The sequence below is a fragment of the Epinephelus fuscoguttatus genome, linkage group LG12 (genome assembly GCF_011397635.1).
Source record: "Epinephelus fuscoguttatus linkage group LG12, E.fuscoguttatus.final_Chr_v1".
Classification (NCBI taxonomy): domain Eukaryota; kingdom Metazoa; phylum Chordata; class Actinopteri; order Perciformes; family Serranidae; genus Epinephelus; species Epinephelus fuscoguttatus.
In genome coordinates, this window is record NC_064763.1 from 26,651,565 (window position 1) to 26,666,831 (window position 15,267).

At 40.7% G+C, this 15,267-nt stretch overlaps 1 protein-coding gene across 5 annotated transcripts; it reads right to left on the reverse strand.

Annotated features, from left to right (window-relative positions):
• Positions 1–21: 21 nt before the first annotated feature.
• On the reverse strand, positions 22–14,651 carry LOC125898146 (dixin-A-like). Of its 5 annotated transcripts, none has more exons than XM_049591842.1 (20): positions 14,389–14,651; positions 13,521–13,650; positions 12,213–12,338; positions 11,637–11,868; positions 11,288–11,389; positions 8,525–8,738; positions 7,066–7,149; positions 6,733–6,786; positions 6,542–6,592; positions 6,326–6,430; positions 6,140–6,193; positions 5,926–5,997; positions 5,609–5,650; positions 5,367–5,432; positions 4,199–4,348; positions 3,921–3,984; positions 3,740–3,839; positions 3,438–3,546; positions 2,671–2,750; positions 22–2,591 (listed from the first exon to the last, which is right to left on the reverse strand). In XM_049591842.1, the coding sequence occupies exons 1-20, from the start codon at positions 14,449–14,451 to the stop codon at positions 2,582–2,584; spliced, it is 1,908 nt and encodes a 635-aa protein (XP_049447799.1). In that variant the 5' UTR covers positions 14,452–14,651; the 3' UTR covers positions 22–2,581. The 5 variants fall into 5 exon arrangements, with proteins under 5 accessions (XP_049447799.1, XP_049447798.1, XP_049447797.1 ...); XM_049591841.1 differs by having other exon boundaries at positions 4,199–4,345; positions 8,525–8,744; XM_049591840.1 differs by having other exon boundaries at positions 8,525–8,744.
• Positions 14,652–15,267: the final 616 nt, after the last annotated feature.

Here is a 15,267-nt window from a genome sequence, read left to right on the forward strand (position 1 = left end):
TCATAAACAACTGTATCTTTTTAAAAACAAGACTCATGTTTTATTTCAAAATATCCGTCTTTCTAACATTCAACATAACAAAGGCCATTTTTCATTTTAAACAGACAGTATCTATCTTTTGTAAAACATTTCAGTAAACAAAAGAAATGCTATATAACCATCTCACCAGCAGATTGTACATTTTATCGTACAGGCAGTTATGGCATTCAAACAGGTCTCATTAAAAGTAGGCTGATGCATATTTCAGTTGGCGTGTTAGTGAAGGCAAACACATTGATCCCAAATGGGAAGATAGAAACAGAGTGAAAGAAACCACGTCAAAGGTCCATCCTGATCTCACACACACACAGACACTCCCGCACACGCACATACACACAAACCATAAATAGTGGGATGGTCCATTGTTCCAGGACAAAAGTCTCCTTTAAATCTCATCTCCAGAAGCATTCCCATCTCACATAAATCTCTCTTCAAACAAATAAGAGTCATAAACTTCAAAAAAGTTCAGGATATGGTGAAAATATTTTTACACAAATGTACAAAACAATTTCATAAAGTAAACAAAACAACAGTGCTGTTCATCTGCATTTTTACACAAACATCAAACTTCCAGCATCATGTCTATTATCTGACGGCAGATCAGTCTGGGCATGTTGTGTATAAATGCATGCTGGTGACCACAGACTGACATTTAAACCGACATCTGGATTTGGGTCCATTTAGAATGTAATCAGTCTGAAACACATTCACACATTGAGGTGTTTGTTTTTTTTGTTTGTTTGTTTTTATGTAATAGATTTTTTGTCACCTTTCATCATTTTGTGTTATCTGTTAGTTGTATTAATACAAAACATATTAATACCAATAGAGGCTGGTATCTGGGCAGTGTATTTGTCAGAAGTAGGTCAGAATGCCAACAAACCTTTTGCTGCACTAAAACAAAATGAACTTGTGTGACTTTTTTCATTTCTATTTCATTTCTTATTACTTGCTATTGTAGATAATACTGTATATTCACTTTAAATTCACTAATAAGACTGAAATGTGCCTGGGCTAGAGAGAAATGGACAATATATACTGTATTTCTAACATGTAATCTATCAGATCTTTCAAAGATTTCATTGCTGCACAAGTACTGAAATACTGAACACTTCAAAAGCCCCGTTTCCATCGAACAGTATGATACAGTACAGTTCAGTTTGATACACTTCTTTTTCCTGTTTCCACTGTGAAAAGTTGTGGATGGTACCAATGGAACCGTTCTTTACCATCCCCATTTTTGGCCCCCCCTCTGTTGGGGTACCTAGTACACAGATCTGGTACCAAAAGGTGGAGCTGTGAACACTGCAGTCTGTTGATTGGTCGATAGCAGTTGGTCACTCTGAGTTGTGGCTGGTTTTGAGGCTCATGTAACCACTGATCATACTGTGGAGTTTTTATTAGTAAAATTTGACTATAGAAATTAAAGGATGTTTTGCTGCCTCTTGCAGCAGCTGGAGTCTGAGAAAAAAATAACTTAATTGACTGGGCCGACTGCCGGCAACTTTTAAGGTGGAACCTTAACTTGTAATGTTACTCAATGTATGACTTGACAACATGAATCCATCAACACACCTTAAATTTCACTGTAACAACTTTGACCATCACCTTAGTTTTTATATGACATACACTTTTAGAGATGAGTGGATCTTCAAGTGTTTATATAAATTAATTTTGAACGGGTTATGTGAACGGCATATATTCTAATCCTCATTCTGACAAAAGGAGCGTCACGGAGCATCATTCCTGTGGGCTCCAGCAACACTAAACCCCTGAGCTTGCCTGAGAAGGACTAAATGCACAAACTTGCTATTTTTAAATATCCCATGGAGAGAGACTCTCACTGCAGCCTGATCTATTTTGTTCTGAAAAATGTCAGTGTGCAACCTCGTTCTGTGGACAATAAACGAGGTGCAGACTTCCATCTGTGTCACCAGTGATGAGGAAATACAGTGAGTGCTGGATAAAGCAGTGAGTGACAACAACCCCGCCCACATTTAGAAGTATTGTTTGTGGTGGAAACGCTAGGGTCTAGGTACCATGTCTGAAGGGTTACTTTCAGTTCCAAAGGTACCATACCAAAAGTGTTTGGTGGAAATGGGGCTAAAATGACTTTGTAAATTTTTTCAAATACAGTACAAATCTCTGCATTCAAGCAGAGGAGAAACAACAACACAACTGCAGTTTTAGAAACAGTTAAAAACAAAATAATATTTGTCCAGTTGTGATAATACAGTTACAGCCTGGCGATAATAAGCACATGATGGAAAGAGCTTTCCTTTGTAAGGCACTGAGCTTTACGACATCCTAGACACCAGCTAGAGATCTACGCTGTTTCCAGAGTGACTAAGCGCTATCAGGGCTGTTTAGTACCAGCTGATCAACACAAATCTCTTGCTGACACGTCATACAGTATTTTGCTAATAAGTCGAATCTCAAAAAGTGTCCACATGTGCGTCTGTTGAACAGCTGTCTCGATGTGCCTCTGGGATCAGAGTGACCACGTGCAGAAAACAGAAAGTCATGGCCCCACAGCTTGAACCTACAACGGCCTACGACACAAAGGATAAGATGCTGTTTACTACTGAGAGTCAGGAGAATAAAAAAGGAGACACAGAATGAGCATGTTACCTTTCTTCACCACGGTCCTCTTCTACCCATGCTACTATTTTTCCTTCCCAGCCTGGAATAATTGCTCCATCCAGAAATACCTGCAAAGACATGTCATCTTCTGCTCTTATCTTACAACTATATATACATGTCATACAAATGTTAGAATGTACTTTTGTACAGACAAATTACGACCTCCATCTTTTAGAGTGTGGCACAAAGCAGGTAGCACAAAAGTTGGGAGTACTCAGTGTTATAAGTGAACAGTTTTACAGAGACTTCATTCTGACTAGTGTGCAGGCCTGCCGTCATGGGGGTCAAAGGTGCAGATGACCCTGGCCCAAGGTCAAGGGGGGGACCATGAAAAGGTCTATGGTTGACCTTTTAATTAAAGTACAACAATTTACTTACTGACTTATAAAACTGACAATACAATTTATATGTATTTACATGATAAACACATGTATTTTTATCATTAAAACACATTTCAACAATCCATCTGATCCCCCCCGCACGTATTGTGAAATGGTGCGGTCCATCTACCATGGGTCAGGTGCCCAATGCGGGTATCATATTAAATTACAGGACCTAAGGCATCCACTGGTATCAACCACGTTATGCTATCTTGTAAGAAAGGGGGCCAAATAATGCTCCAAGTTTAAGCAAAATTTTGGCAAGGGAAAAAGAAAGATTTTCCAAATTTCCCACTTTGGAATGGCCGGCCTGTTTGTGTGCAACAAGTTTATTATTAGTGGCCTATTATCTAAATATTCCAAGTTTTCTCTTACCTCCTCTTTCACAGTGCCAAACTCAGGGTCCAGGGCCTTGAAGTGGTATCTGTAGTTTCCCTCTCGATCCACAGCTGCCTTAACGTCCTTAAGAGTCACCTCACCGAGCCTGTATGATGTGTATAAGGAGACTCACTCGAACTGATAGTACTTGTGACATCATATATTTGTTCATTTAATTTTCTATCTACAAGCCTAAATGTATGTGTTGGGCTGTGTCTGTTACCAAATGTACTTTTTCTAAGTGAAGAATGCAAAAAAAACGGCGACATAAATGTTTCAGACAGAAAACACACACTGACCTTTTCGGTATATTGATCATGGAAGGTGTTGGGGATTTTCCAGTAAAATAAAGGATTTTAGTTGAGGCAGATGAGGAGCCACTGTGGGACTGAGACACCTCTGTAATGGACAACATTAACACAGTGAGTAAAAGCATAAATATTCTGTGTATGAATGCACATGTACTTTGGAACAGCTTACTTGTGCAGGGCCAGGTGTCGGAGTCTGTGTGTTGGCCTTTGCGTCTTGGAGATTTCCCTCTTCCCTGCAGTGTGTGGATAAACAGCCCTTCGTGATTTAAAAGCTCTACATTTTGCCCGAAGTAACCCTAGCTAATAAGATTTTAGATAATAAATGAACATTATAGCACACTCTTTCATTGCTGCTTCCTCATCAATTAATTCCACAGTCAAATCTGATTCTGAAGTGGCTATCTGCTGATCATTTAACAAGTCAGTCGTTTGTGTTTCTGTTCGTACCCTGTGTGTGTGCAGAACATGCAGTCTGTCGATGAGTGATACTATGCCCTGCTCCAGGGTGTCCAGTGTATGGTGCTGCGGGTCGTGGTCTCTGAAGTTGTTCCTCAAACTCCGAAGTGAATCTCTGAGTAGCTGAACCTCCTCTGCCTGCTAACAGAGCACAAACACAAAAACACAAACAGCTGTATGTTTAAAACACAGACTGTATAAATAATGGATGTAGCTTCTGTAATATCACTTGGTTTGTGGACTGCCATTTTGAAACTTCAAGTTTGGCACATGAATTTTACTAATACTAGATACCGGACCCAAAGATGGCACCTATTCATTCCAATGAATAGGCGCATAAGCCAAAAGAGTTTTCTAGCTTCCTGGTATAATTCTGTGAGTAAGCAGCCCACTGAATATGTTAGTGTTTCTCTCTCTGGCTCCACCCGCAAGTTGTTTAGTCACTTCTGCACTGGCTTCATTTTTCAGCCTCAGAGGTTGCCATCCGTTTGGTTCAGTGTCCACAACTGCAGTTCACTGAATGGCCGCTTGAGGCTGGCTCCAAAACAGAGTCAATCCCCATAGACTTACGTGTTAAAATGCTCATTTTACAGCAGAAATAAACATGTTTACAGCCTAGTACAAAAACTGTTTTGGTCTCTTTAGCTAATTTCAACATTTATGACAACTGTACAGGTGGTGAATTTTTATATACCTCACCCATTTACATTTTATTGAGGCTTAAAGTTACACATATTTAAGGGCAGGGCTGCTTGAGTGACAGGCTGTCTATGAGGCGTCACTACAGTCAGATCCACCCCTCAGTCCTCCACAGCTCCACCCTCTTGTTCAAATACGGTCACTTCTGGCTCCAAAGAAACCAAGATGGTAACAGCCGAAACATCAAACTAAGGCTTCAGAACAGGAGTCCACAAACAAATGGGTGACGTCACAGTAGCTACGTCCATTTTTTATAATGTAATTCATAGCTCATACGCACTGCTTTGACTTACTATATATGATAGCTAGAGTGGGGGTTCTGGTGTTTCATGTGGCCATGTTATAGTGTGTAACGTAATTACTTCAAGAGAATGTAAGCGTATAGTGATGCTTTGTTAGCAAGATATACTGTAAATATGCCCACTGACTGAGGAGCCTCATCAATAGAAACAATACTCACATCTGACAAAGAGGGGGCTGGATTTCCAGAGTAAGAATATCCATTGTTTTCTGTGCCGGGGGGAATCTTAGAAAAGAAAAGAAAAGAAAAGAAAAGAAAAGAAAAGAAAAGAAAAGAAAAGAGTCAGCTGTGTAATGTATATCTGAATTCATGACTGACTGGTGCAGGCTGAATATGAACCCTGAAACCAACTGTTTGTAGAGATGTTAGTGCAGAACAAGTCAGTAAACAAAGAGTAATACCTGCATGCTGTTTTTATGCTCCAACTCTCTTTGCAGTTCACTCTGCCAAAGACACATCAATTCATGCATTGTTAAAAAGCTGCTTGATCCTAAAACTTAAAATATTTTTGATTTGAGCATATTTTGCATTAATGTGCTGGGAAAAAAAAGTTAAAAAATTGCAAAGCAAGACCGTGACAGACATTTTAAAAGTAAGTTAATGACTAACCACTGGTCTGAGATTTTCCCACATAGCACTGAATTGGTCATAAGATTTTCAGCCCACTGTAGCTTGCTTATCATCATTTTAAAATCCCAAAACTGGCAAACAACAATACCTGCTTTTTCTGACTTTCATCGAGCTTGTGTTTGAGTTGCTGCAGCAGTCTGTCCTTCTGTCCTATCTCCTTCTGCACACAGCCAACCAAAGAGAAAAGGAGGGGCTCATTAGTTAGTCCAAACTCAATAAGCAGATGCTGTGAGACATAAAATCAGGACGATAAAACAAAGTTACAGAAAAACCATTAAAAGAGAGGGATCTGAGTACCTCACCTTGCATTCACCCCACAGCCTGTTGCATTCCTCCAGCTTCCACTGTAGCTCAGCCTAAAACATTCACAGAGGAGAGGAATTTGAAAAACACACTTAAAACACATAATATTGACTGGAAACTGTTGCAAACCACTTTAACGCACTGCTTTGAATTGACTGAATTGAATTAATTAATAGATTTCATACGTTCTGGTTGTTGAGGTCATCCTTCGTCATGCTGGCTCTGAGAAGTTCTTGCTTCATCTGTAGTATTGATGCCTCCTGCGTGCACAGCCTCTGCTGCTGGGCATCCTGCACATTTACAAACCAGCAGAAAGTCAATAACAACTCTTCTACAACACAACCAAAAATATATCTAACTACGTAATAAGATAACTGACTGCAGATCTGGCATTGTCTTACCTTGACTCCCTGCAGGTTTCTCATCTCCTGCTTACAGCGCAGCAGTTCCCTCTAAAGCAAACAGCAAACGACACACTCTGAATCAAATATTAATCACAGTGTGCATTCCAGAAGTTTATTCTCCCGGCAATAATTCAAATTGACTTTTGTCCTGACAAAAAGAAAAGAAAACAAATGATGTAATAATTTACCTTCAGCTCCTGAGCCTCCTCCATGCTCTGGTCCAAACGACTGCGAATGACCACCTGGAAAGAGAGACGAAAAAGGGATGTGTGTGAGAGCCACAATGGACTGAGAAAGAAGGGAAACTGATACCCGTGTCACCCTCTGACACACACATAACCACGCGCACACACACACACACACACACACACACACACACACACAGAGTAAAGAAAAAGAAATGTGATCTGTGCTGAACACAAAGAGCGGGTAAAACAAAGCACAGCAGAGTGTGGCACAGAGAAGAGCACAGAAGGGGGATAGGATGATAAACTAAAAATAAAAGGAAAGACTCTCTGTACCAGTTGCTGTTCAGCACTGCCTTGGTCCAAAATCAAAGACACATCCTGCTCGTCCTCAGGCAGTGAACCATGAAGCAGCAGGGCCTTAGAAACACAAAGGGTACAGCATGTGACACCGGTTCGTACTTTGGAGTGAGGGTGCTGTGTTCAGAGAGCTCGGGCCAGTTAAAGCAGCAGTCAGTATGTTTTCTGATGAATAACAGACACAGCAGTCACATAGCCTAAAAATACTGTATTAGAAATGTCAAAGTATCCGACCCCCTCTGCACAGGTGCTGCAACCGACCAGCAGGAGTCTTCAGTGGAGCAACACAGACATGATCTTGCACTGATTTCCATAACCCAAAAACACTGTGTGTTCTGGCCCAGTTAAAGATTCAGTTCAGCCCCAAATCAAAAATACATATTTTTCTTCTTACCTGTAGTGCTGTTAATCAATTCTAGATTGTTTTGGTGTGAGCCGTAGAGATGTCTGCCTTCTCTTGAATATAATGGAACTAGATGGCTCTTGGCCTCCTTCTGTGTGGTGATATAACTGGCGGGTGTAGCTCAGTAGAAAGAAAATAGTTCCTATGTAAAACTGCTCACAACAAGGTCTGTGGATTACCTTCAGTAACCGAGTCATGATTTCTGGAAAGAGACATTGCTGTTACTGGTCCATCTACGTCCCAACCCTCACCTATGGTCACGAGCTCTGGGTGGTAACCAAAAGAATGAGGTCACGGATACAAGCGGCCAAATTGAGTTTCCTCAGAAGGGTGTCTGGCCTCAGCCTTAGAGATAGGGTAAGGAGCTGGGACATGTGGAGGGAGCTCGGAGTAGAGCCACTGCTCCTTCGCGTCAAAAGGGGTCAGTTGAGGTGGTTCGGGCACCTGATTAGGACGCCTCCTAAGCGCCTCCCATTAGAGGTGTTCTGGGTACATCCAACTCGGAAGACCCAGAATACGCTGGAGGGATTACATATCTTGTCTGGCCTGGGAACGCCTCAGGGTCCCCCAGGAGGAGCTGGAAAGCGTTGCTGGGGAGGGGCGTCTGGAGTACTTTGCTCAGCCTGCTGCCCCCGTGATCCAGCATCAGAAAAGTGGTTGAAAATGGATGAATGGATGGATTTTTTGCCATCTAGTTCCATTATATTTGAGAGAAGGCAGACATCTCGACGGCTGATATTGCAACACTTGGCAAAATATGCATTTTTGATTTTGGGGTGAACTGAGCCATGGTCTCTATGATGCTTATCATGTAGTTCTTTTAAAGACATGTTTACTAAGCATACTAACATGAGGGAAATTATGTCAGTCAGTGATTCCTAATGTCCATATTGGTGTGTTTTCTAATCAGCTTTACATCTAATATCTTCAAACAAAACATGACAAAATACACAATAGGCACTCAGCACTTTTATTTCAATAAGGAAGTCAACAAAAAACAAAACACAGATTGTGACCTCAACATGCACATACCTGTAAAGCAGACACCATTTTACGTGTCTCCTGCACCTCCTTCTCCAAAGTTTCACTGAGAGAATCCTCCAACGCCGTCTCCACTCCAACGTGAGAGTTTGTGGTGGGACAGAACTCACCAACACCACCCTCCTGTTGTTGTTGGCCGTCCTCCTGCTGTCTGTCTGAGTGGCTGCTGAGTGGAGCTCTGGGAGATGACAGCGGACTGACGGAGCTGAGGCTCGAGGAAGACAAAATACTGATCAATCGATTTATTCCAGAAAAGCATGAGGGTGTATGAAAACAGTGTGTAAATACAGTATACTATAAGCTACCACACACTACTTTAACCTGGCTCTGTGACAACACAATTTGTTGTAATATATCTGTACTAACTCGTAAGTAATAAAACTGTCACTCTGACTACATGTCCCACTGAGGCATTGTCTGCGCTCTCAATAGTGATAGGAAACAAAGACACCGACCAAAATCAAAATGACACACTGTTTTCATAAGTAACATATTAGAAATGGAAACACAATGTGTCTCTTCGACAGCTCCTTGCAACTAAGGCTTGCTCTGCTGAAATTCTGACACATAATGTCTTTTAAGAGATGAGAGGAAAATGGGAAAGACAGAAACAGGCACCATGAGACTGGCACATATTTTCTAAAATCCAAACTTGCCAAGAGGAGCCCTTAATCCCTGCATGCCTTCGCAAATCAAAACATTAACAAACTCGACATTGCATACAGACACTACTCTTCATTTACAGTCTCTTCTCACATTACACTGTAGCACTGTCAGGTAAAAGAGACATAAACTCACACACACGTGCACAGGGATCCACACCCACACTGCCTCACAGTGTCTAGTCTTACCATTTAATCTGCGTCCCCCCCATTGTGGGCTACAAGTAGTCTTAACTCTACATATCACTTTAACAGAGCCTGAGTCCTACGTCTCTGGATTCAGCATCTCAACAAACTCATGACACTTAGTGATTCTCCTCACTCTGGCACGCCCCGCCCCTTGCCCTCCAGCTAGCCGTCATGGCAACCAACACAGCAGACACTGCATTTCATTAAACTATATACTGCATCAGCTCTTTAAAGCTCTGTTAAATCTCTGTCCCTGCAAACAAAACTGCATCATCACTCTACAAATAATCATGCACTTCTCCTTCTATCATTAGAAACAGGTACAAGCACACACATGTGCACTCACACTAACACACACACACACACACACACACACACACACAAGATATGATCGTCTAAAAGAGCACCACAGAGCATAACTAGACATGTGACTGGAGAAGATAAAGACCGGTTGTTTCTATTTTCTAACATCTGCGTGTGGTTTACACAGATGTCTATGACTTACACACACACTCACACACTGAAGAGTGAAGTTTGAAGTCATATGCTTTCCCAGGCAGAGACACACACACACGTACACACTCAAATAAATCACAGAATGAAGTCTTCTGTTTCCAAAGTATGGCAAAGTAGGTGTTAACGATGAGACATAACAGAGAACTCATAAATTTAACTACCCGAAAAAAGTTGAACTGAATTGGCACATTGGCACTGCATAGTATCGCAGTATAAAAAGCCACAAAGTGGAGTTTGTTTTCTCACACACTGAGTTGCACAGTCTAAAGTAAAAATACACTGAGCGAAAATCTATTTTTTGTTGAAAAAACTGGAACAAAAAGCAACTTTAATTACATAGCTATACCACTTGTCCTAAGGCAACTACACTGCAGCAACCTCCCTGCTAAATTTAGGCCAGTGATGCCAACATGCTTTCAAGGAAGGTTTTATCATTTCTTTAGCCTAACATCACAGCACTGCATTATCTGACACAACCTCAAAAATGATCCAACATATACTGAGTGAACAGAGTATGAACATGGTGTCACAGAAATGCTTTTTGACATCATACATCCTTATCCTTGTCTTTGAGATTGACCTTTGCCTCGAGACCGGCCTAAAGACCACTTTTTGAATGCCTCCATCTTGTCTTGGACCACAGTTTTACTCAAGTCTTGTCTCGATCTTGGACAAAGGGGACTCAAGATTTTATTTTAAGACCAGCCGAGCCCACATGTGAGGAGAAATCACTTCACTGCCTGTGCAAAAAATGTTGAAGTGTTGAATAAAGATGGTTACGTTGATTTCAGCTCTGCAGTGTTTGTTTGCTCATAGAGGGAAAACTCTGACACAAAAATCAACCCCGCAATACCTTCTGATTACTTTATCAAGACATTTCTCATGATATACATGCACACACATGTATAGTATGGCAATGAAAGAGATGGATGAATCCTCATTTGCCTTCTGTGAGTGTTTTCATTGGAATGTGGATCTTTCAGATCAATTTGAGCTGCGTGTAGGGTTTGCATGTTCCACATTTTACTGTCAGTCATGCCTGCCCTGGCCTGGGTCTTGACTCGGTCCCAACCCCTAATGTCTTGGTCTTGTCTCTGTCCCAACACACTCTGATCTTTGTCACAACTTGGCCTCTGTCCAGGTGGTCTTAACTACACTGCCTAACACAGCACTAAACAGGTTTCTAATTTTATATGTTCCATCTGAGAGCACTACGGGGCTAGTTATCTACTTTTCCTCTGAGAATATTATGTTCACTTGATTTAAAATCTCAAATCTGCCTTTTACAGAGACAAAAAAAAACCAGATTATGTGTGTTAATACCCTGTTTTACCTCACAGTGAAGGTGACATGCAGTAAGTGAATTTACTGTAGACCAGCTGATTACCTGTTGGAGTGAGAGCAGTCAGGCTCATCCGGGGCTCCTCTTTCATACTGCTCAACCAGTGCACGAACACACACAGCCTTATCCACATCCAATCCCCAGCCACTGATGACCAACAAAGCAGAGATTAGTTATTCATAAATAAGAATGGCATCAGTTATAACAAATATATTATACTAATATATAAACATATACGTTGTTTCAGCCAGTGTGATGAATGGTATTTCTGTGTTTGTCCACCAGAGGACAGCAAAGACTGCATGTTCATCAATCAAAGGATTGCTGTGGCAGAGAACATTTGAATATGACAGAAAGACACTGACAGGGGCTTGTGTTATTGCTGCCAGCTTACCTGTGGATACGTACGGAGCGCGCCGGCTGCGAGGCATCAAGTCGTGCTGATGCTAGTGCAGCAGCGGCACCTTGGGCTAGTGCAACAGTGGAGAGAGGGTTGTGGCTGGCAGAGCCTCTTGTTAAACTCTTCCTGTTTCCAGAAGCGGCCCTGTGATTGGCTGAGGGTTTGAAATGGGCAGCCAGTGCCAGAATTATCCTCATTACCGATTTCAGATTACCATCGACAATGTCTGCGGACAGAAAGGAAGCACATTATGTCACTCAATAATGCCCTACACATGTAGAGTATTTACAATACACAGTATTAATATGGGAGAACATAACAGCAGCTTTATGACAGAAAAATTGACATGAGAATCTTTTTAAGATAGCACATAATATTGTTTCCCTGGTCCACATAGAGAAATATGTATTTTTCACACTGAAAACTGCGTAAAAATAATAATTTTTATGTGTTTTAAGCTTTGGGGTTGATAAAATCTTCTACTTATAATAAGCGGAAAATTGTTGAGACCACTTCCTCTTGAAATTAAGAGAGAAAGAGTGAGAGAAAACAGAAGTTTCTGAGATTTACCTCTTGCAGATATGTGTGGCATGCGTATGTGTCTGGAGGAAATGAACTGCAAGACTTGCTCCACATTTTTCCTGCTTTCCTCTTTGTTTTGTGGAGCAACATACACTCCTTCCAGCGTTTCCCCAGCTGCCAACATGAATGAAATTTGAAAGAGAGAATTGGAAAACAATCAGTCATGTCCATCAGCAAAATATGAGCATGTCTACAGTACAATTTATGTATATATGAAACCATATTACACTTAAACATTTTTAGAGCAGTAATTTACTATGCAATTTCCCAGATGTCAGCTAGTATGTGTACATGCACATGTGATGTAGTCGGCATCACTACCATTTATCTTAAACCTGGCAAATTTTGGTTTGTAGTTGATCCGTTCATTTTTTTAACCAAGAATGGTGAAACAATATAACCTGCTCCAAGAAAACCCACACACATTTCTTGTGGAATTATCAACTAATACTGCATTGCACAATAATGAAGCATCAAAAACTGAGGAGAGTGATCAACAACCAGAATAATTTTAAAATAAATTTCTCTTTAAAATGTGTACTGATTATGGTGGATAATTGGTAATAGCAAGGGTTAAAATGCAGAACAAAAAAACCCTTCTGCCTTTAAATTATTGCATTTCATGCTAATCTTTATACTTAAATCTAAACGATTGCATTAAACAAGAGTACAAGAAACATTCTTTATGTTCACAGAATTAGATGAATATAGTGTCTCTGTTGTTTGCACTTTTATTTTCAGGCAATTGTTACAATAATTCTTACCACAGACTGTCAACTTAAAATAATCCAATATGCTGTGACCAGTCAAGGCACAAGTTTTGGTATCCTGCATTATGCTAATGCTATTCTGGGTATGCGAATATTTTAACGTGTATTTTTGAATAGAAATAATACCCAAGATGGAATCTGACATCTTGTTGTGCATGCACACACCTGAGATCACTTTTTGCCAAATCTTAAAAAAACTGTGAAGCTATAAGGTCATTTTGTTTTTTAATTAGAGAAGTAATTTTGAGGGAAAAGCATCTTATAGAGTCCTCACTGAAAGTTGAAACATCATTAATAAGCATCTAAAAAAAGGGTTTACTGGTTGTGCAATTACATACTGGTGACAAATACAAAATGTTTTAACTACGCACACATAAATAACATAATTTATAAGAATAACTTTATTCATCCCCAAGGGGAAATTCAGTGATGCCAACTGAATCCACAACTGTTTCCTTATTTTATCCCTAGTATTACTACACCATGTGAGTCATTTGTGTGTGTAAAAGTGCGTTTGTGTATTTACCAACTATCTCTATGAGCTGTGTGAGCACCACCCCATCCTGCAGATCATGCCTGAGGTTGGTGATAGGCTTCAGGCCTGGTTTCCTCTTCAGCTGAGAGTTCACCCAGGAAACATAGGCTGCCAGCTGCTGCTGCAATCCATCAATCAGATACACACAAATCCAATAAACCACAGAGGAACACACAAGCACAAAACACCCAGCTTAGAGTGGGGGCCCAAAAAGGCTGAGACCACGGCATAACAAATGAGTTCCTTTGTTTATTTATTGGGACAGGAGAGAGGGGGCAGGGTCAGTCTATTGTCCTACTGCCTGTTAAAGCGTATGTTTGTTGTGATGGTAAATCATATAATTTTATGTTCAGTGTACACTAACATGATTAATCATACTTCCCCTGTGTTGCACACGGTTACACCACCTTTACAGGTCCTGGTCAGTCACGTGACAGCCCGTCGTCCGGGATACAATAGAAAAACGCACCCCATTTAACACAACGGAGATAAAACACTTAACGGTCAACTTACTATGACTATACTATTACTATGGTTTGTTTAATACTTTTAAGTCTCATGCTGAAGCTATTTATCTCCTGACAACAATTAAACAATTGCTGGCGTTAACGTCAGCTAAGATTAAAAGCGTTAACTGAGTTAAATTGTGTTTTCTTCCCAACTACACATTAACGTCTACATTTTCAGTTGCAAACTGCACAAACTCGTTATTTCTACCTAAACTTCTAACGTTAGTAGTTTATTGTGTGTTTATTGGTTAACGTTAGACGGTTAGCACATTCAACTGGCTTCCGCTCGCTATATTACAGCTAACCTAACATAATACACATGAACGTTAGTGACGGTGGGTAACCGTTACCTCATTAAAGCCCCCATGAAGAACCTCGTCCAGCAAACTTCCTCTAGAAAGTGAGGCGATCATCTTTTGACTCTAAAACCCATTTAAGCTAACGTTAGCTCGTTTAGCTAGCTAGCTTCATTGACTCTGACACCACTCGGCTGAAACAACGGGCAGACCCCCGTTACTAGCTGCTGCAAGACTCCAGCAAACGTCAACAAACCGAAACAATTGAGAGATCGGAAGCGACAGCTACCGTTACTCTGGCTGGGAGACCGGGTCAAGTTACCGGGACACACTGACATACGTGACTTCCGGTTGCAGGCTTCAGAATAAAAGTGCACTTGATGAACACTTCCGGAATATGCACTATGCGTTCAGATCAGCTTGTCTAAAAACAATGTTAGGGACTGTTCTTTACTTATCAGAGGAGGGGAGTGGCTGGGGTGTGACTATGTTTAATTTTGGGGGTTTTTTTAGCCCTAACACAGCCATGCTGAATACAAGTAAGAAAAAACCTAATCAAAGTAAAATGTAATTTAAAAAGAGGACATTTATCCGAAGCTGTTGGTTCAAACTCGATTCTCTATTAAAGAGCTGCAAGGTTATACTTTACTTATTTTAGGGACTGTTCTTCTTGTCAGAGGATGGGGGTGGCTGGGGTGGCTCACTTTTTTTTTGTCCCTCCCTGAAGCTCCAAATATTTTACCTTGAGTGACTTGAGGAAAATGCATGACCCTCCCTCCGCAATAAATTACTTATTCAATTTTTAAAACTTACCCTTTGATGTGTAAAGGCAAAATCCTGGAGTTTGAAAAGACTAATTTTTTCACTGTTGTTGTTCATCCTGGTTATTTTTTGCATACGGTTTTTTAGGCAAAAACATTACATGATACTTGT

What these genes read in the sequence shown, in the direction of transcription:
- LOC125898146 (XM_049591840.1), bottom strand. Translation starts at nt 14,451, where the DNA reads ATGATCGCCTCACTTTCTAGAGGAAGTTTGCTGGACGAGGTTCTTCAT. An exon ending in CAGCCCCCTCTTTGTCAGAT is followed by an intron (nt 4,349 to 5,366) that starts GTGAGTATTGTT and finishes GTGCTCTGTTAG; the next exon opens with CAGGCAGAGGAGGTTCAGCT. An exon ending in ATGATCAATATACCGAAAAG is followed by an intron (nt 3,547 to 3,739) that starts GTCAGTGTGTGT and finishes CACATCATACAG; the next exon opens with GCTCGGTGAGGTGACTCTTA.